The sequence below is a fragment of the Miscanthus floridulus genome, chromosome 13 (assembly GCF_019320115.1).
Source record: "Miscanthus floridulus cultivar M001 chromosome 13, ASM1932011v1, whole genome shotgun sequence".
Lineage (NCBI taxonomy): Eukaryota > Viridiplantae > Streptophyta > Magnoliopsida > Poales > Poaceae > Miscanthus > Miscanthus floridulus.
The window spans coordinates 50,665,960-50,687,088 of NC_089592.1; the positions used below are offsets into that span (position 1 = coordinate 50,665,960).

Sequence of the window (21,129 nt, forward strand, 5' to 3'; positions counted from 1 at the left end):
TTGCAATGTATAAATCATCTGACAGTGTAGTAAATGTTCACTGCGAACAGGCGTGAGTTGGTTAGATGACTCTAGTAGCACTCCTTAGGTCCTGGGTTCGACTTCCCGTGGGAGCGAATTTTAGGCTGAGGTTAAAAAAAATCTCCTTGTCTATCCCACGCCAAAACACTGGTCTAAGGTCTGGCCCAAGGTTGTGGTCATTCTCATATGGGCAACACTGTGTATGGGTGGGGCAGGTTTAGGGATTTTCTTGACCTACGTGGGAAGGTCTTCTTAGCAAAATGCCCCGGGGCTGTCTTACCCCCATAGGCTGATTTTTTATTTATTTTTTCACTTCTAATACCAATTGGTATCAGTTTCTGGTTTGAATTGCTGGTTGATGTGATCAGATTCCTTTTTAGTTATAGCAGGTTATTTCAAATTGCACTAGTGTTAGAGAACTTAATTTGACCTAATTTTCTCTGTTCTTTTTTCTTAATTGCTTTTCTGGAGCAGCTTTAAAAAAAGCACAGCCAACACAATGCAACAACCACAACTGACCTTAGTTGTAGCTGCCCCTGCCCTTTGCTGCCTGCTCTTAGCTATAACGACGTATGCTTATCATATTGCAATTTGTCATATGATGCTGTGACCATTTTAGTAATTATCTTTGTATAGTTATTTGCACTTCCCTTTCTTCTTTCTTAACTTGATATCTTGTAATTCAGATACTTGATGATCCATCACCAACACCACCAGTAGATGCTTATTCATCAGAATTCTGCTCATTCATCAATGATTGCTTGCAGAAAGATGCTGATGCAAGGCCCATGTGTGAGCAGGTAAAGATACTTTGTATAAGATGTTTTTCATATAATTTGAGTTCTGTAGGTAGGGTTTCAATATATACATTTGTCATAATTCTCATGGCCTCATAGTGTTTGTATGCAGAGAAGTGATTATTAGTTAGTTTAGATTTAATCATAGAATGTTGAAGTGTGATTTTCCCAATAACTTCAGCATGTCTGTGAACTCAAGTAGATTATGTTTTATTCTATTATTATTACTTTGATTACATTGAATACCATTTGCAGCTTCTGTCACACCCATTCATCAAGAGGTATGCAGGAACCGAGGTGGACTTGGCAGCATATGTCAAAAGTGTTGTTGACCCAACAGAAAGATTAAAGCAAATAGCTGAGGTGAGTCATTGTAGCATATTACAACTTTACCCTTCCATGCTGTAGTTTAATTTAGGTTTGGCGACAATTTTTGTCAGCCCATTGGGCTCACATAGTCAGATTCATTTATTCTTAAGGATCAATTCGATCCCTCAAGTTAAACATTTGGCTGAAAATAGTCCCTTAGCTGATTTGGCATGATGTATAGATACACAATGCATTCAGATGGGTTCACTGGTGTGCTGTTACTGTACGAGAACAGAATAGAATTGGATGAAATTGGATTATTTACATTGAGCCTCTCTGGTGGTAATATAGAGTTTACTTGACTTGGGGGTCTAGCTGGTATACGTGGTCGTAATCCCAACTAACTCTATCCTAGGTGTTGCAAAGGTAACAACTAGACAAGTGGAATTTGGACTGCCAGAGGGCAGCTTGGCCACAGCCGCTTGATTGCATTATATAGAAGTAGCAAACTTGGGATGCAAGAAGTTCTCAACTACTACAGCATATTCTACTGCATAAAGTAGATGCTAGCTTGGGTGCTAAGGCACCTAAAAACTGCTAGACAGTGAATAGTAACTAGCCTAGACAATGAATGGTAAATAGCTAAGTAGGTAACTAGATACATTGGGTAAGCACTAGGCTAAACCCCCATTTCTCCCCCTTAGCCTTGTGCTCAGCTTTGGAGGTGATCTGCTTCAGGCCAATCCTCTCCCTCATCTCCTCAAACTTGGCCTTGCCCAGAGACTTAGTGAGAATGTCTGCAAGCTGATCAATAGTTGGGATGTGTTCGGCTTTGATGCTTCCATCTTCTAGACAGTTGCGGATGAAGTGGTACTTAATCCTGATGTGCTTGCTCCTCTCATGGAAGATTGGATTCTTGGCCATTGGGAGGGCTGACTTGCTGTCCACCTTCAGCTCTACCACCTCGACATGTCTGCCGAGGAGCTCTGCTAGCAGCCTTGAGAGCCATAGAGCCTGGGTTGCAGCAGTAGAGCTGGCAATGTACTCGGCTTCATAGCTGGATAATGCCACCACCTTCTGCTTGATAGATTGCCAGCTGACAAAGCAATTGCCGAGGAAGAACAGCGTTCCGCTCGTGCTCTTGCTTGTGTCGATGTCGCCGGCGAGGTCGTTGTCGCAGTAGCCGACGAAGCGTGCGGTGTCGTGCGCCTTGGTGAAGTGCAGACCGAAGTTGAGCGTGCCAGCGGCATAGCGGAGGATGCGCTTGACAGCTTGCTGATGCTCCACTGTAGGCCGTTCCATGAACCGGTTGACGAATCCGACGGCGACCGCTAGATTAGGGCGAGTGTGCACCAGATAGCGCAGACTGCTGATGAGGCGCCGGTAGTGCGTGGGGTCGACCTCTTCCGCTGTGCTGTGTCTGCTAAGCCTCAGCTACTCCATTGGGGTATGGGCAGGGTTGCAGCCAACCATTCCGCCGAGCTCCAGGATTCGCTTGGTGTAGTGCTTCTGACGGAGGGTGATGCCGTTGGCATCTTGGCGCACTTCGATGCCGATGTAGAAGCTGAGGAGGCTGAGGCCACTCATGTCGAAGATCTTCATTTGTGCCTGGAACGCCTCAACTTCACGTTCCTCCGCGCCGGTGATGATGAGGTCGTCGACGTAGACGCCGACGAGCAGGATAGAGCGTCCACTGCCGCCGATACATCGTCGCCTCGTGAGCGCTTTGCTGGAAGCCCATGTCCTTGAGCGTGGCATCCAGCTTAGCGTTCCAGGCGCGCGGAGCCCGCCGCAGGCCGTAGAGAGCCTTGCGGAGGCGGTAGACCTTTCCTTCTCCGGCGACAGCGAAGCCAGGCGGCTACTGCACGTACACCTCTTCCATGAGGTCACCATTGAGGAAAGCGGATTTCACATCCATGTGGTGGACGCGCCAGCCTTCTTGAGCCGCCAGCGCGAGAACTCTGACTGATTCCATGCGCGCCATGGGAGCGAACGCGTCATCGTAGTCGATCCCCTCTTGCTGCACGAAGTTGCACGCCACCGGTCGGGCCTTGTGCTTGATCACCACGCCCAGCTCGTCCTTCTTGAGCTTCAACCCCCATTTCATGGTAATGGGGCGGTGGCCAGTGGGCAGCGGCACCAGCTCCCAGGTGTGGTTCTGCTCCACAGTCTTGATCTCTTGCTCCATTGCCGCCCGCCATGCGGGTTTGTCCTTGGCCTCGGCGAAGTTGGCGGGCTCGTCGGGGTGCGTCAGGTGCAGCTCGGCGAAGAGACGTTGAGGCGGCGGAGGTGGAGGATGGTCGCCGATGATGTTAATCATCGTGCGGTACTGCAGCGGCTCGTCGTTGTAGTAGGCGTCGTGTCTGTCTTCATCATCCTCCAGTGGAGTGACAAACTCCACTTGATTATCGGCCATAGCTGCAGCCGTTGGTGAAGTCGGTGAAGCGGTAGGGGCAGCAGGGGACGCTGGTGGTAGCGTTGGTGAAGCCAGCTGGGGCGCTGGAGGAGTGGCCACAGCTGCCGACGTACCTTCGGGCTCCCCCGGACTTGGTTACGGCGAGCGCGGCGCAGAGAGTTGTGGCGCCGGTGATGTAGCTCCAGTCGCCACTGTGAAGGCACCTAGTGCTTCCCCCGCTCCTACAGGTACCCAATACTCAACGGTGAAGTCGCTTGCCACCGAGGCCGAACTGCTGGCGTCCGGAGTGGACCAGTCCCAGCCGCGCCCCTCGTCGAAGATGACGTCGCGGCTGATCTTCACGCGATGCGTCACCAGGTCCAGGATGCGGTATGCTTTGGCTCCCTCCGCGTACCCGATGAAGACGCCGGGCTTGCCGCGGTCATCAAGCTTATGGAGCTAACCCAACTCCTTGGTGTAGGCGACGCAGCCGAACGTCTTCAGATGGCTCACCACCGGCATCCACCCATGCCAAGTCTCGTAGTGGGTCTTGCCCTGCAAGCTCCGCGTCGGCGAGCGATTGAGCAGGTCGACTGCCGTCATCACCGCTTCCCCCCAATACTTGGCCGGCATCCTCCTCTGCTTTAGCAGCGACCGGGCCATGGTGACCACGGTCTGGTTTCGGCGCTCCACCAGGCCGTTCTGCTGAGGCGAGTAGGGCGCAGAGAAATGACGCTTGATGCCCTCATCAGCTCAGTAGGCGGCAAACTCAGCGACGGTGAACTCGCCACCGTTGTCGGTGCGCAGTACTCGAAGCTTGTGGCCGCTCTCCTCTGCCACGACCTGGGCTTGCTTGATGGTGTCCGCGGCAGCATCCTTGGACGGCAGCAGAACGACCCACATGTAGCGGGACGCGTCGTCCACCAGCAAGAGGAAGTAGCGCCGCCCTCCCGGAGTTGCCAGCGTCACGGGTCCGCATAGATCACCGTGGACGAGCTCCAGCTGCTCCTGCGCGTGGTACCTGGCTTGCTGAGGAACGGGGCACCGGCGCTGCTTCGTCGTGACGCAGGTGTCGCAGACTTGCTTAGCGTGCTTGATCACCGGCATGCCGCGCACCATGGCTTGCTTGCCGAGCTGGTGCAGCGCCTTTAAGTGGAGGTGGCTGAACTGTTCGTGACAGCGCCAGCCGTCGTTGTCCTTCCTCGCGGCGAGGCAGAGTGGCTGCGCGGCCTCAAGATGGAGGACATAGAGGCGGCTAGGCCCGCGGTTCACCTTGACGAGGAGGCGCCCGTGGCGATCCCAGATGCGAAGCACGCCCTTGTCGATCTCCATCTTGGACCTGCCTTCATTGAGCTGGCTGACGCTCATGATGGAGTTGCGCAGCGCCGGGATGAAGTAGACGCCGTGGAGAGCTCGGTGCTCGCTGGTCTTGGCTTGGAACACGATCGAGCCGACGCCTTGGATCTCCACCCTTGACGCGTCGCCAAACCACACCGAGCCACGGACAGAAGTGTCGAGGTCGGAGAAGGGCTCGCGACGGCCGGTCATATGGTGGGTGGCGCCGTTGTCGAGGTACCGGCCATCCAGCTTGTCCTCGCCGGAGCCAGTGTTGAGGAACGCACGGTCTCTGGGCTCGTCGATGTCGATGTCGAGGGTGGCGTCGGCCTTGGAGCAGAGGACGTCCTCCTCTGTTTCTAGCTCTAGGAAGCCGTGGGAGAGGAACAGAGCCGCCCCGTCGTCATTCGCCTCCGCGAGATGCGCCGCGTCGCCACGCTCGCGTCGAGGCTGAGCACAATCCTTCGCCCAGTGGCCGGCGCGGTGGCAGTTGAGGCAGGCGTCATCGCGGTTCGCCTTGCATTCGCCGCCAGCGCCACCAGCCTTCTTTCCTTGCCCGCCGCCGCCACGGTCGCCCTTGGGCTTCTGCTTCCTGCCGCCCCGGGGACGTCGGTGGTGTTTCTTGGACGAGCTGGACAAGCCGGAGCTGTCTCCTCCCTTCTTCTACCGAGCGAGCCATTGCTCCTTGGTGTACATCAGCTTCCCGCCAACGGAGATCGGCTTGGTTGGAGATTCTTCCTCGAGATCGCCCACCGTCTTTAGCCTTCTGGTGACCTCGATGGTGAGGTCCTGGAAGTCGAGGAGGGTCTTGATCGTGATCTTCAGCTGGGCGTACTTCTTCGGTGCGGCTCGAAGTAGCTTCTCCACCGCCCGCTCCTCCATGAGGTCCTTGTCACTGTGGCGGGCCATCTGCTGCTTCAGCGCGGAGAGGCGAAGGGCGAAATCCTCGACCTGCTGACCGGGACGGACGGCCGCAGGTGACCCGCGACAGCCTCCGCATCTGCGACGGCGCTCCGGCGACGGCGAAGGGATCCTGCGTCGCACCGGGCTCCGCGACGGCGCTCTAGGCTGCCACTCGAACTCCGTGCGCAGCGCGGTGGCTGTGTTTGCCGCTGCCTGCCTGGCCGCCTCGATCGCCTGCGTGGCTGCGGCCTCTACCACGGCCAGACACTGAGCATGATTGGCGTCGGGGTTGACCACCATCCCTCCGCCGGCGTTGGCGGCTGCGGTGGCTGCACGCAGGGCGTGCTCGCTGGAATGGCCTCTGCTCTCATTGTTGCAAAGGTAACAACTAGAAGTGGAATTTGGACTGCCAGAGGGCAGCTTGGCCACAGCCGCTTGATTGCATTATATAGAAGTAGCAAACTTGGGATGCAAGTAAATTCTCAACTACTACAGCATATTCTACTGCATAAAGTAGATGCTAGCTTGGGTGCTAAGGCACCTGAAAACAGCTAGACAGTGAATAGTAACTAGCCTAGACAGTGAATGGTAAATAGCTAAGTAGGTAACTAGATACATTGGGTAAGCACTAGGCTAAACCCTCAGTTGTGATATACTCAACATCCTCCTGCAGTCACACCACAGATGGTGAGACTAGGGAAGAAGTCGAAGGTTGAAGTCGATGATATAACATTCCCCTATAGTCTAAACGGTCGATGCGTCATGTATGCTGTGGCTGGAGAAGAAAACAGACGAGTAGCTCTTGCAAGATGGTAACCCTTTGTGCTCATGTCGAACATTCCCCTATAGTCGAAACGGTCGTTGCGTCGTGTACTGAAGAAGAAAACAGACGAGTAGCTCATGCAAGACGGTAACCCTTCTCATGTCGATGTAGCTGCCCATGTGGGTGAACTAGCCATGTTCGAAGATGTCCTGCTAGAGATAGCCATGGTCGGGTTGCCGGTGTCGAAGCAGTTGCACATGCAGCCGTGTAGCCTAGCTAATGGGTTAAAACCCACCCCTTACCCAACCCAACCCATAGCAAATTAACCCTTTTGCCAATCCCAGCCCACCCCAAAATTTTGTTGTGTCAACCCAAGCCAATCCAACCCACCAAGTGGTAGAACCCATGGGTTTGCATAAAAGGTATAGATGAGTTTGAATTAAACATGTGGACCCACATCAAAAGCCAGACTCTTGAACTAAAGCTCGTGTTCACTCATTTTTTTTTCTTCAAAATTGACTAAAATTTGCTGGAGATGATTTATTACATCAGGGAGCTACTTCGAACCAATTGGCACCACATGATCAACATGTGGGCTCCACATCAAAGCCGCACCCTAGAACTAAAATCTCGTGTTCACACCTTAAAACTTTAGGGAAATTCACTGAAATTTATGGGATACGATTCAACATGATATGAAGCTACTTTGTCTAGCATTTCTGGCCTGGCACGAGCCCACCAGTCTTGGCCCGACCTGCGACTGTTAGTGGACAGGGATTGCAACGAAATGCAAACCTAAAAAAGTTACCAATTTATTTAATTTTATTATTTGTACACTAAAAAATAGTGGGTGGCCCTTAGGCCTAGGCCCAGCTCAAAAAGGCCGTGGCCGGTGTCATGTTTGTGGGCATGCTTTTCTAGCCTGAAACTAAATGAGCTCTACTGAGTACGTCTCTGCCTCATCTACCCTTTGCGCTCGTTGGACACACAGAAACTGTCTGAGCTCCCAGCCCGCCATACTGCAGCTGCCATTGTCCAGCTTACGTGCGCCACCGTTCTCATCAGTGTAGGCCATCATTGCTTCAACGATGCGCAGAGTCTGCCGCAGTCCCCTCATCCCTGTCCGCACACATTCAGGGAAAGTCTATGCCGGACCTACCATTTCTGCCAGTGTTCTACTTTCTGCCCGTCGTTGACCGCTGGATGGGCACGCTCATGGCTGACCCGCTGCTTGCCTCCATTGGACAAATTTAAACCACCCTCAGGTGCATGGGTGAGAGGTGATGCTCGCAGTCCCATCCATTGCCGCCGGCGAGTGCTCCCTTGGCCAAATCGGCCCCTTCACGCCATACAGGCCTATGTTGATTTGGGGAAGAAAGAAGAAGGAGATGACTCGCGGGCTAATTGCAAATTTCATGCCATGCTAGCTACTGGCTCCCATGCCACGTTAGATCTAAGGGTCAAAATGGACCTGCGGTGAACCACTTAAAAAAGTTTTTGGACCCGGAAGTTGAATCTAAGGGCCAAATGAAGGGGTATGTACCTGCGGTGAACCACCTTAAAAGTTTATGGACCTGAAAATCAACTTTTAGAGTTGATGGACCTAATCGAAACCTCCGCATAAATTAATGGACCTATGGTGCATTTAACTGAAGGGCGGGCCTGGTGCAAGCGGTAGAGTCTTACCGCCTGTGACCGGAAGGTCCCGGGTTCGAGTCGCGGTCCCCTCACATTGCACAGGCGAGGGTAAGGCTTGCTACTGACACCCTTCCCTAGACCCTACACAGAGCGGGGGCTCTCTGCACTTGGTACAGCCTTTTTTTTATGGTGCATTTAACTCTTTTAAATTTGTTGGAATGTTCCCTAGAAAAACCATCTCTTTGTGCAGAGCTCAATCAACTATATTGAATGTATTTCCCTTTTCTTCTAAAAGGTAACAGACTTAACAAAACAAAATGGAGAAGATTTGTGAAAGGTGAAATGAGTTGGTAAGCTGAAAACTCATTTCTGGATTTGGAGGACATTATCGAGTTGTAATTGTTAACTAGTGTGTGCTTAGCATTAGAAACTGGTGAAAGTTTAAAAGTTTGACCACCAAACAACCAACTACCATCATGGCAATGATTATTTCCTTCTCATGCACTTGACTAGAAGCGTGATGAAAAAAATGCTGACTCTTTAGCATCATGTTTACTGTGCATAAAATATAATGTTGTTTCCTTAATTCCAGATGCTTGCTATACATTACTACCTCTTGTTTAATGGATCTGATGGGATTTGGCATCATATGAAGACATTCTACATGGAACAATCTACACTCAGGTACCTTAAGTTAGTGTTACAAATGTAAGCATCAATGCATCATGGCGAAATACATGTGTATCAGTTTCATTGTCTTCAAAACTAATTTTGTATCCTAAAGCTACTGGAATGCTGATAGAGTTTCCAACTGGCTAGAATTGTAACCCATCTCCTGGGATTAATCTACTCATATGCAACTTGGGACAACTTTTGGGCTTTTGGCCCAGTTTGTTTGGGGAATGAACAAGCTATGATTGTTCTTTTGGTTGTACAATGCTACGATTTTCTTTTAGAGTTAAATGCATGAGCGTCCCCTAACTTGTGGGGTGTCACTTAGGTCTATGAACTTTGAAAACTCATTTCTGGATCCCTAAACTTGTCAAGTGGTAAACCACAGTGGTTGGTATGATCCATAAATGGACCTGCAGTGCACCATTTAACTAGTTTAGGGATGTGCGGTACACCACTGAACCTAGAAATGTTTTTTCAAAGTTTGTGGACCTAAGTGACACCCTTTGACAAGTTTAGGTGCCGCTCAAGCATTTAGCTCTTTTTTTATGAATGGACAATTTGAAGATTTGACAAAATTGTGAGCTGCTGAAAATTTTTGACTAGTTACATTACATGCTCAGTTGTACTTTACTTGACATGTTCTTTTATGTCAGGAAGTAACTGGAAGGTTACTACCGAATGTTTCCAACTGCATCCTTCTGGATGTTTTGAATCCCTTGGTAGTATTACATGATAGTTATGCTGAAATGTGTCTCTGAGCACACTATCTTGCAATTCCTGTTTTGGCAGTTTCTCAGGAAAGGTGTATGTTGGCCAAAATGACATTTTTGATAGTTTGTCAAATATAAGGAAGAAGCTAAAAGGTGATAGGCCCCGAGAGAAAATTGTTCATGTTGTCGAGAAGCTACATTGTCGTGCAAATGGTGAAACTGGAGTTGCAATTCGTGTATCTGGATCATTCATTGTGGGAAACCAATTTCTTGTATGTGGCGATGGGATAAAAGCTGAAGGGATGCCCAGCATGGATGAGCTCTCTATTGACATTCCAAGCAAACGTGTAGGCCAGTTCAGAGAGCAGTTTATCATGCAACCGGGGAATTTAATGTCATGCTATTACATATCAAAGCAAGATCTGTACATTATCCAATCCTGATTGAACATATTATTTGTAAGATTACTCTCTGAAGCTCATGTACCGTGGATTTGGGAAAAAAATCCTTTTGAAGTCTGGGTTTGAATCTTGTTTTACCTTTTGGATCTGAAATTGATCATTGTTTGTTCTAGGGGGTGTTCACTCGTCTCCTATTTGTGCTGCCACAGATGAGACCTTGTTACTCACAAGGGACCAGTCCTATCTCCTGTGGGTTGGATGAATGAAGGCTAGATGGTAACCAGTCAGGGCAGTTGAACTTTTGGGGGCTTAAATTATCCTGCAGTTCTGTCGTTTTTTTTTATCTTTCTTGGTTGGAGTGGGAGTAAATATTTGTGACGCATTACAACATCTTGTCATTATTTGCTCAGTCCAATGTAGATCGTCCTTGTCAGCCCAGAGTAGACCTGAATCCTGGAAACACGGCGTCATTATATTATATTGAGTAAAATGCACCGGAGGTCATTAACTTTCGTTAGGTGTTATCCAGGTCCATCAACTTTTGAAACTATATTTTTGGGTCCATAAACTTTTAAAATAGTTCACTGGAGGTTCATACCTATTTATTTAACCTTAAATTAAACGTACATTTGTAAAAAAACCCTTATCGTTCTTTATCTTCTCTGCACTCACCCTTCCTACTCAAAGCAGTTCAGGAAGTGAAGAATGCGTCCTCGTCTCTGGTGAACGCTCACCACGACCTCCTCGGCAGGCTTCTCTCGCCAGACTTCGATGCAGTGACGTGCCTCAGCCGGTATCTCCTCCGCCTGGGGAACCGAGCGTGGGGGATCCTGGTAAGGATGAAAACGGAAAGGAAATATCCCGAACCGAACCGCATCGTTTTCTATATTTGACCTGAGCGAATTCGTATTTTCGGATAAAATACGGAATACTAAATTCGAATTCAAAATACGGAATACTAAATTCGAAATCGGATCGAATTCGGTTTAGGCTTTGTTCGACCGATTTCTACTTTTCTACATTTTATTCAGAGTGTTTCGTATTCTAAATTCGGTTCGAACCGAATTCCAACAAGCGAAGGTCACCCTCGGGAGCTCGCCGCTGCCGCCGCTCGCAGCGCACCACCGGGAGCTCGCCCTTCCTCTGCTTCCACCCGCTGTTGCCGCGCTGCCCGCTGCCGGAGCGCCGCGCCACCGCCACCCGCTCCCCTCTGCTCCGCTCCCCTTTCCCTTGCACCGCTCGCTGCCGCTGCCGCTGCCCTGCCTTACTTTCCACGGGTGCGGCGCTAACCTGGTGGCGGGTGGAGCACCGGCGGCGGCGGCGTGACGTGCCTGATGCGCCGGCGGAGACCACGGCAACGGCTTGGGGCGGATCGACGGCGGGTGGAGCACCGGCGGTGGCGAGACGCGCCTGATGCGCCGGTGGAGACCACGGCGGCGGGCTGGGCGCAACATCGGCGGCATCCGCCGGTGGGAGGTGGGGGTGCGGGGCCGAAGGTGGAGGGCAGAGGACCGGAGGTGGGGGCGCAGGTGATGACCTGGACGCCGCCCGAGAGAGAGAGAGAAAGAAAGAGAGGCCGATCGGATAAGAAGAGAGGAGGGGAAAAGAAAAGAAGGGGAGACGGAAAGAGAAATAAAAAAGGAAAGAAAAAAGAAAAGAAAAATGAAGAGAAAAAAGAAAAAGAGAGAGATCGAAGGAATTTTGAAGGAATTTTCTCCTGCTTTTAGTGCTGCTGGTCGTATTGAATTTTCGCATACCGACCGTGTTCGACATAATTCCGTTCGAATTGGTTCGTTTCCGAAATTCTAGATATTCCGTAAGTTTGTGTTTGTTTTCGTGTCCGGCTTGTTCGCTTTCGCTTTCGCTTTCATATTTCAAATGTAAAAGTAAAAAACGGTTGAGGAGTTTTTCGACCGAGTTCGACCGTTTTCGTCCTTAGATCCTGGAGAGGTTCTACAACGGGTACTTTGCCGGCGCCGACGAGTGTCTCGGCATACAGGTCCGCCTCGCGCCGTTCCTTCCACTCACGTTTGAGGTCATGTACGAGCAGATCACCCAGGGCACGCGGGAGCATGGCCTCAAACTGTTCCATTGATTTTGCTCCTGCATAGATGCTTGCTTCTTTGCAATGGTACTATCTATCTGTACATTAGTGGAAATGAACAAATCCGCAGAAATAGCACACGAATTCGAGTCATAACAAATATCCTTTTCATTATTGCTGTTTCACTCGGGGTGAACAAGTTTGAGCCCCCAGCTCATGTCTTCACAGTGTTCGACATGCGGCCCGTATCAACGCCGTGCTTCGCCCTGCAGTCGTAGAACGGCGGCCCGTGCATGCACGGCTCCATCGACTTGGCGCGCCGGCACGGCAGGTACGGCGTGGTGTGGTTCTCGGGCCTGAACATGATCCACGGCGTGAGCCCGCCGAGGCTGTGGCCGACGTAGCTGAACGTCGACCAGCCGCTGGTGACGATCTTGTCGGTCATGCCCAGGAGGTACATCTCCGCCACCGCCTTCATGTCATGCGTCGTGTAGCCGGAGAGCTGGTGCTCGTCGTGGCTCGGCTGGTACACGCTCACGACCTCGACGGTGGCCGTCGCCGACTGCCGGTACTTCCACCGGATGTTCTCGTAGTACCACGAGCTCAGGCCGGTCATCGGGACAGCCTTCGACCGCGCACCGGCCATCGACGGACGGGGCGGTTCCTGCGTCACCACGTCGGGGAGCAGATGTTCTTGCGACGTGCAGGCGAGGATCTGATCCAAGATGTGCTGGAACGGAGTGTCCCCGTCGAATACCCTGACCTGGATGCCCAGCCTTTCGTCTGAGTCCCTCAGGTACGAGTATGGATGAAAACGGATCGGATACGGACGGATATCACCGATATTACATTTGTTTTCATATTTCTGTCTGGATTTGGATTCGAATACGGATAGTGTCAACTATGTCGGATAGGATACGATTGGATATCGACATCATAAATATGCGATTTGAGTATTCGGATACGGATACGGTATCGGATGTTGGATATCCGGACTCGGATACGGACAGATCTCAACCCCTCTAAACGGATTCGGTTTCGAATTCGGTCGGAAAATATCCGTACCGTTTTCATCCCTAGGTACGAGCTGTGGAACCTCGTGATCAGCCCCCACACTTTGTTCGTCGGGTGGAACAGGTAGTGCGCCAGCAGGTAGAACACCGAGTCTTTCCGAGGGAACATCCTGTCGAGCTCGTCCTGGTGCACCGGGTTCAGGAATAGCGCCGGCACGAAGTAGCCGTCCGTCCTCATCACCAGCCACGGCGCGCGGCGGAGGAACTGCCGCTCGTCGTCGCAGAAGAAGAGCTTGTCGTGGTACGTGCAGGAATGGTCGAGGTCCACGAACACGTACGGGAGCCTGGACACGAGCGACGCCGCGCTATCGTTCTGCACCAGGTTCCTGTAGCTCTCCCGCACGTCGCCCGTCAGGTTCTCGAGGTTACTGATCGGGAAGTGCTGCGGCAGCAGCCACGAGGTCCCCGGGAACGGCTCGCAGAAGATTTCGCCCATCGACGTGTTCCCGTCGAGGAGCAGGACGCGGTCGGTGAGCAGGGCGTAGAGGAACGCCGACGCCGCGGCCAGGATCCTATTCCCGAGGCCCCTGTACGGCACCAGCACGAGGTGTTGCGGCGCCAGGACCTGAGCCGCGTGGCCGCGGCCCTGTACGCCTCGGTGCCGCAGCCGCTTGATGAAGTGCGCGGACGGCGACCGCGTCAGAAGATAAAGGTAGGGGTTTTCTGTAAATGTATGTTGAATTTAAGGTTAAATAAATGATATGGACCTGCACTGAGCCATTTTAAAAGTTCATGACTTAAAAATACAATTTTAAAGTTGATGGATCTAGATGACACCCCAACGAAAGTTAATGGACCTCTGGTGTATTTTACTCTGTTAGATTCTTTTTAACCGCAGTCTTAACATTTGTCATTGCCAACAATACATTATTGGTCTCTCCACGCAATAGAGTGTAGGTAGTCTATGCAACGTGGGCTAGGGTGTTACTAATGGACAAGGAGCTGGTATTTTCTTTCTCTAATATTAAGTTGGAAATGGATTCTTTCAACCGTCATGTTACTTCGCACACTAACCTTCCTATCCCATCTATGGACTTCCCTGCTGTCTTTTGTGGCCGGTAATCTGGCGACGGACTGCATTAGCAGAGAAATCGAGTGACTGACCTCTCATGGCAGAAGAAGCTCACCAAGAAGGATAAGCCGAGGCTACAGAGCAGTGAGCGCTACCGGCGATTGAGAAAGCCCAATATGCGACTGCCGCCCCAACTGGAGCCCACGCGCGCATGTCGCCTCCAATGCGGCAAATCGAGCATGCAGACCTCCACTCGTCCGCATAACACCCCCATTCCTACTATAAATCGAAGTCACAGACCTGGCCGGCCCCATGACCCATCCGCCATAGCCGGAGCACGCTGAGGGTCGCCCGTTCCGATGAGGAGGAAAAGAAAGGATAACGCTAAGCATTACAAAGTGCTCGAGTGAACCACAGCAACCGGATAAGATACTGGCACGTGGGCCATCCATGATTCTTCAACTTATATGTACCTCTTTTATAAAAGGAAAGGAACTGTGTTTACTGTTATGCGTAGCCCAAGCCATTGAGTTTCTAGCTAATCTCTTAAATTTCTATGCTAGTCATATCCGTGTGTTCCAGACACCAATTTCTATAGAATTCCTGTGTTTTTCTAATACTATGCTTTCGACCTCTATTCCTTTTCTGTTCCAGTGTTTTTCTCGATTCCTCTATTTCAAACAGGCCCTTATACACAAGTTAAAACAACAAACATCTTGTGATGGCATGGAATCTGATTTCAAAAATAGATGGCATCATGATCGTTGCATAAATCGCTTATACAAGTTAGAACAACGGACATATGTTGTGACGGCATGAAATCCGATCTAAAAAATAGATGGCATGATCGTTGCATAAACCTTGCAATCATCCAGGTGAGCATAGCCGTTACAAAGAACTAGCATGTTTGCTAGTTAAAAACGTTTCAAGCGTCTACTGTTTTGTTTCTTGGACAATTTTTGGTCTTTGACAGCTCGTCCCTTGGGCTCTTCGCTCCATGCTAGCTGAACCAAGAATTGTCTCCATTCAAGTTTTCTGGAGGGAATAATATCAACAATGCAATGCAAACTCTAATGAGCACGCGGCCACACGCCGAAGGGTCACTCTGCTACATCATGTAGGCTGGATCAATGAGTTTGTTATCATATTATATAGACCGGTGTGACATCGTGTAGCGCCGCCGTAGCTTACGTGTGGCCACGGAGAGGGGTCTCCGTGGTGTGGGCATAGTCATTAGGACCGGATTGGACGTTGAACCAGTGGAAGTTCTAGTTCACGGTTTGTTGGTTCAACTGGTCGGATCGCCGGCTCAACACGGTTCAAATAGGCTAAGATTTTTAATAAAGTTGCAAACCAAAGCATGGTCTAGTAGTATGTTTCCTTCCTTCTTTTTGAGCGTGGTGGCAAAGGTTTGATTCCCTCCATCGACGCTTACACCTAATTTTTGTCTTATTTCCCCCTACAGCGACTCCCTTCCACCCCTCCTGCGCCGGCCGCCCGGTTTAATACCTCAGTTCTTATAAAAACCACCATTTCACCGAGTTTTACTGTTCACTTGCGCTTTGATCTTTTATCTGAACCGAACTAGCTAGGGTCTTGGTTACGGTTTTTTTTTTCGGTCGGACTGCTGGTCTGATCTAGTAATAGCAGTCTGATCTAGTAATACTATGGGTGTGGGAGTAGGCACCACACCTTTTTATTTGTCACTCACTTTCTAAATGCGATAATCTTCATATAGAGTATCTGTTTTGCAATTCTATTTGCACTGTAGTAGAAAAGGCAACATTGTTAATGAGAATAAGGAGAGTTAATACTCATTTTTAACTAAATTCTAATTCATTTTTTGTCCCACGATTTGCCAAATTGTAATTCGTTTTGGCCCCAACAGTTTATTTTGCTCTAAGCTTTTCCTAAAGTGCCATCGTATAAGAGCAACCATAATACAACATTAAAGTAGTCTATAAGAAATAAAATATTATGTACCAGCTAACTGAATCAGAGGTACGTATAGCAGTTTACAACAAAAGTTATCCATAAGCATATGGACTATCCATAATAGCGGCGAAGTCAGTGCAAAGTTGTCAGGATCATGCGACCCCGATAACTTTGTACGAATCAGTGGAACCCCGCGTATTTTGGCCAGCTACGACTCCATCAAATTGAGTTCATGAATCTGTACGACCCCGGCAGCAGTTTAGTCTAGATTCGCCGTTGATCCATAAGAAATAAAAATATGTTAATTTTTCCTTCTCCTCTCTATGTGCGCTCTCTTGTTGGCTTCGGGCTTGCCACCCGGTAGTCGGCACTTCAGCGAGGTCATCTGCCCTGTTGTTTGGTTGCACTGTATATAAGCTTGTAATGGAAAAGCTGGTGTCTGGTTGCATTGTATAACTTAGCCATCCCATGCCATGACCGAGCACGACCCACGTCGGCAAGCCCTCACGCAACAGCCGTAGCACCTATGTTGCATTGCAGCATGCCAACACTCTCGTCAGAGAAGCTATTTTTTTCAGCTCTCAGCCTCTTAGTTCATTTCAGATAATCACTTTACGGGATCAGCAGAGAATCACTTTTCTTTAAAAAACTAAAAACGTTTTGACTTTTCTATATCGGCGTGGCCAGTGTCCAGACGCCTACGCATCTCGCCTCTGTCTGCCTTGCTCCGACTCGCACGTGTACCCCGCCCTTGACGCTGCGCCTGCCGCTCCTCGCGACCGGATGGACAGCTACGCAGCCCGCCCCCCTCCTCGCATGCGCACCCTGTCCCCCGCTGCGCCCCACTCCTTCCCCCTGACCCTGAAAGGTCCTAATGGCTAGATGGGGGTGAATAGCCTATTAAAAAAATTCTATAACAACACTACACAAAGCGGTTAGACAAATATGAGGCGAAACGAATGTTGCGCTAGCCTACTAAGAATGCAAGCCACATACTACAATTCTAGTTGCTATTGTCTATAATCACTCAAAGGCTATGTCACTATACTAAATTAGTGAGCTCTCAAAGGCTAACTAAAGAGCTTCACTAACCACTAGACATGACTCTTACTTGCCCTCAAAACTAGCTACACTAAAGGGCCAAGCTACACTAAGAAATGTAAATGCGCGGGAAGGATGGAGTGTTATACCGCTGTGTAGAGGAATGAGCCAATCACCAAAGGAGCCAATCAATCATAAGAATGAATACCAATGAAAATCAATCACCTCAGAATCAAATGATTACACAATGATTTACCGAGGTTTACTTACTTGCCGGCAAGCTAGTCCTCGTTGTGGCAATTCACTCACTTGGAGGTTCACGCGCTAATTGATATCACATGCCAAACCCTCAATAGAGTGCTGCACAACCAACACAAGATAAGGATCACACAAGCCACACGCAATCCACTAGAGTTGCCTTTCGTGATCTCCCACAGGGAAGGCACAAGAACCCCTCACAATGTCGACGATCGGAGCCGACAACAATCACCAATAGCCGCTTAACGATCCACCAATCACCGAGCCATCTAGGTGTCGGCAAACACCAAGAGTAACAAGAACTCCACCAGCCCAAATCGCCCAACTAGTGACACAAGATGCTAGAACACTAAGCAATGCACTAGAGGATCTCCAATCTCACTCACGATGATGAAATCAAGTGTGCGAGTGGAGTGGTGTGCTCAGCTCTCAAAGTATGTATGCAGCTGTTAGAAGTGCTAAGAGAGTGGCCAAGGCTGGCCACTAGCTCTATTTATAAGCCCATAAGCAAATAGAGTCGTTACCCCTTTGGAGCAGCTTTCTACGAGGGTGCCAGACACGGTGGTGCCTGGCACCGGACAAGGCGGTGCCCTTCCCAACAGTCACTTTTCAACGGCTAAAACCTAGCCGTTGGGGCACCGGACAGGGTGGCGGTGGCACCAACCCTAGGGTTGCGGTGACCACCCGGCCATCTGCCCGAATACCCCTTCTCTGGATTTTTATGGTGGTGCACCGCCGTCAGGGCGGCGGTGCCCGAGGCAGTGACCAACCACATTTCACCAGTTGAAAGGATCAAGATGCCCAAGAGGGGGGGGGGTGAATTGGGCTAATTCGAAATTCTCTTGCAATATACAAATCCTACGGATAGCCCAATTAACCCCTTGTGCCTAGAAAAGTGCTTCTATCAAACTAATGCACAACGAACTCACAACCTATATTTCAACCTTACTCTAGCAAGCAATTCTATGGATGTAAAACAAGTATTGAATTGCTCAAAGTAAATACTCAAAGTAAATACTCAAAGTAAGTGCTCAAAGTAAATAGGGAGAGAAAGGAACGCGGCGATGTTTTGCCGAGGTATCGAAGAGTCGCCACTCTCCACTAGTCCTCGTTGGAGCACCCGCGCAAGGGTATAGCTCCCCCTTGATCCGCGCAAGGATCAAGTGCTCTTTACGGGTTGATTCTTCGACACTCCGTCGCGGCGAATCACCCAAAGCCGCTCACAACTTTGAGTTGGGTCACCCACAAGCTCCGCCGGGTGAACACCAAACTCCCAATCACCACCAAGCCGTCTAGGTGATGGCGATCACCAAGAGTAACAAGCACGAACTCTCACTTGACCACGCGAAGCCTAATGAGACGATGGATGCACACTTTGCTACTCTTGATTTGCTAGTGAGGCTACTCTCTTGGATTCTCAAATCACAAACACCTCACTAGGACCTTGCTCTTCTTGGCACTCACAAACGTGTTTCTCAGCTGTTAGAATGAGCAAAAGTTACTCCACTCACGAGTGGAGCTTCTATTTATAAGGCAGCCTGAAAAACTATCCGTTATGAGCTTCTGCGGGATGACCGGACGCTCCGGTCGTGATGACCGGACGCTCCGGTCAGTTCTACCCGCGAACCAGTATTTAAAGAGTCGACCGGACGCTGGCAGGGTCCGGTCAGCACTGACCGGACGCGTCCGGTCGTATAAAACCCTTACTGGAACCTTACTGGACTCGACCGGACGCTGAACGCTCAGGGTCCGGTCGCACTGACCGGACGCGTCCGGTCGCACTTTCCCAAGTTTGGACCCTTACTGGAGTCGACCGGACGCTAGCTCTCAGCGTCCGGTCACACGACCCTCCAGCGTCCGGTCACAACAGACTTAACCACCTCAGTCAAACGAACTGATCGGACCCTGCGGCCAGCGTCCGGTCGCACCGGAGCCAGCGTCCGGTCAGTGTTTGACCCTCCATTCACTTCCAACTTTCGAACATATGTGAATGAAGTTTGCTCCAAAGGATCTTAGGCATTCATAGGAGCTACCTAGAGCTAGTTTTAACAAGTGTGCACCACACCTAACTCACTAGACTCAACTAGGTCAAGCTACTCGTTCATACCCCCCTTCATAGTACGGCCAAAGGAAAAACAAAGTCCTAAACTACTCTAAGTGTCTCTCCAACTCCAATCGACACTTAGAACTAGTTATCCTTAACCTTGTCGTTCATCCTTTGAAAACCGAAACGATTTCCATCGTAGGGGCATGACAACCTCGATTGCCCAATCGATCTCCATTACCATGACCTAACTTAATTGCCTCTGCAAAACACACGTTAGTCATAGTAATCTTGTATTGACATTAATCACCGAAATCCAACTAGGGGCCTAGATGCTTTCAATCTCCCCCTTTTTGGTGATTGATGACAATACCACCTCGAGTATGTTATGGAGTGAGGTTTTTGACGGGCTTGGTTCATATAAGCTTTTGTCAATAAGAACAAAGAGTTAGTCAAGCTTATATGACCCAAGCCAACACAATGTACTCAAAGGATATGAATTAAGCAAGAGTACAAATAACAAAGCTCATTTGCTTCGAAATATAAACGCGGAAGCAAAAGCAAATGAGCATTACACAAGTGATATGACATATAGATAATGCAAAGTAGAAATCACACATGTCAAATATCACAATCACGTAGATAACACTATCACATATATATAGTAGTATGCATGAAAGTAAACACACGAATGCATAAGTAATAGTGTATCACACAAATAAAACTCCAAATGTATATAATAAGCTACTACTAGATAACTAGCTCCCCCTAAAACTCGCTCCCCCTGAGTCTACATACTCAAACCCTCTCCCCCTTTGGCGTCAAACACCAAAACCTAAGGGTCGGACGGTGGGGCTGCAGCGGACGAGTCGGGCGCTGAAGTACGTGGAGCAAGATGGAACTGGGCGGCATCATCATCAGATCCTGAGCTCTGAACTGACTGACCCTCTGAAGCAGGAAGTGTCGCTGAAGCGGTCTGGGTCTGAGCTGGGGCTGGTGCTGCCTGTGACGCTGCAAGTAAGTCTGTCGTAGGATCTGACGAGGCGACAGACGAGGGGAGCCTCTGAGTGGTCATGATAGCTGGAGCTACTGTAGACGGACCGGCAGTATGCATGTGAGGCGGAGTAGGCATGCCGGTCAACTCGCTGAATGATGCTCCAAGACTCCTGGAGACTGACGACTCAGGCACGAACAGCGAGGAAGACTGCTCTGGTGTAAAGCCCGTCTGAAAGGGCGTGAACTGCGGGGCAACACCCGGTGAGGCTAACCACTGGGACACCTGTACTGGAGGTGACGTGAACTGAACTGGAGGCTGTCCCTGACTCTGAAGCCCGATGGGCTGTACTGCTGGAGTCGTCGAAGTGGTAGGAGGCTGTGCAAGCTGGGGCGAAGGCTGTGGCATTGGGACCCCAATAGCTGTCACTACATGCTGCATGAATCCCATGAGCTGCTGCTGCATTAGTAGCTGCTGGTGCTGAAGGAGCTGCTGCTGCCGCTGGAACTCGTCCTGACGAGCCTGAAATTGTGCGAAGTTGGCAGCTGTCTCCTGTGCCTGTCGTGTCTGATCCTGCTGCATCCGCTCAAGAATAGCAATGAGAGCGGGGTCTGTCTGTGGAGCAGGTAGAGCAGAACTGGAGCTACCGGCCTCTGCATCGTGTCTGCGTGGAGGCATCTGAGGTATAGGCTGGTAGTCGTCGTCGAAGCTATCACTGTACTCGCTCACCTCCTGCTGTGCCTCTAGCTCCGCCTCCTCAGTAGCTGCAATCCCTCTGATG

At 50.1% G+C, this 21,129-nt stretch overlaps 1 protein-coding gene and 1 pseudogene across 1 annotated transcript; one reads left to right on the forward strand and one right to left on the reverse strand.

Moving 5' to 3' along the window:
* The first annotated feature begins 699 nt into the window (after positions 1 to 699).
* On the forward strand, positions 700 to 10,459 carry LOC136501423 (mitogen-activated protein kinase kinase 3-like). Its single transcript, XM_066496948.1, has 5 exons — positions 700 to 821; positions 1,074 to 1,181; positions 8,754 to 8,845; positions 9,626 to 10,004; positions 10,121 to 10,459. Exons 1-4 carry the CDS (start codon positions 810 to 812, stop codon positions 9,987 to 9,989), a joined length of 576 nt encoding a protein of 191 aa, XP_066353045.1. The 5' UTR covers positions 700 to 809; the 3' UTR covers positions 9,990 to 10,004; positions 10,121 to 10,459.
* Positions 10,460 to 12,173: 1,714 nt separating this feature from the next.
* Positions 12,174 to 14,390, reverse strand: LOC136499795 (galactoside 2-alpha-L-fucosyltransferase-like; annotated as a pseudogene).
* Between the last annotated feature and the right edge of the window lie 6,739 nt (positions 14,391 to 21,129).

What these genes read in the sequence shown, in the direction of transcription:
- LOC136501423 (XM_066496948.1), top strand. An exon ending in GATTAAAGCAAATAGCTGAG is followed by an intron (nt 1,182 to 8,753) that starts GTGAGTCATTGT and finishes CCTTAATTCCAG; the next exon opens with ATGCTTGCTATACATTACTA. An exon ending in ATGGAACAATCTACACTCAG is followed by an intron (nt 8,846 to 9,625) that starts GTACCTTAAGTT and finishes CTGTTTTGGCAG; the next exon opens with TTTCTCAGGAAAGGTGTATG.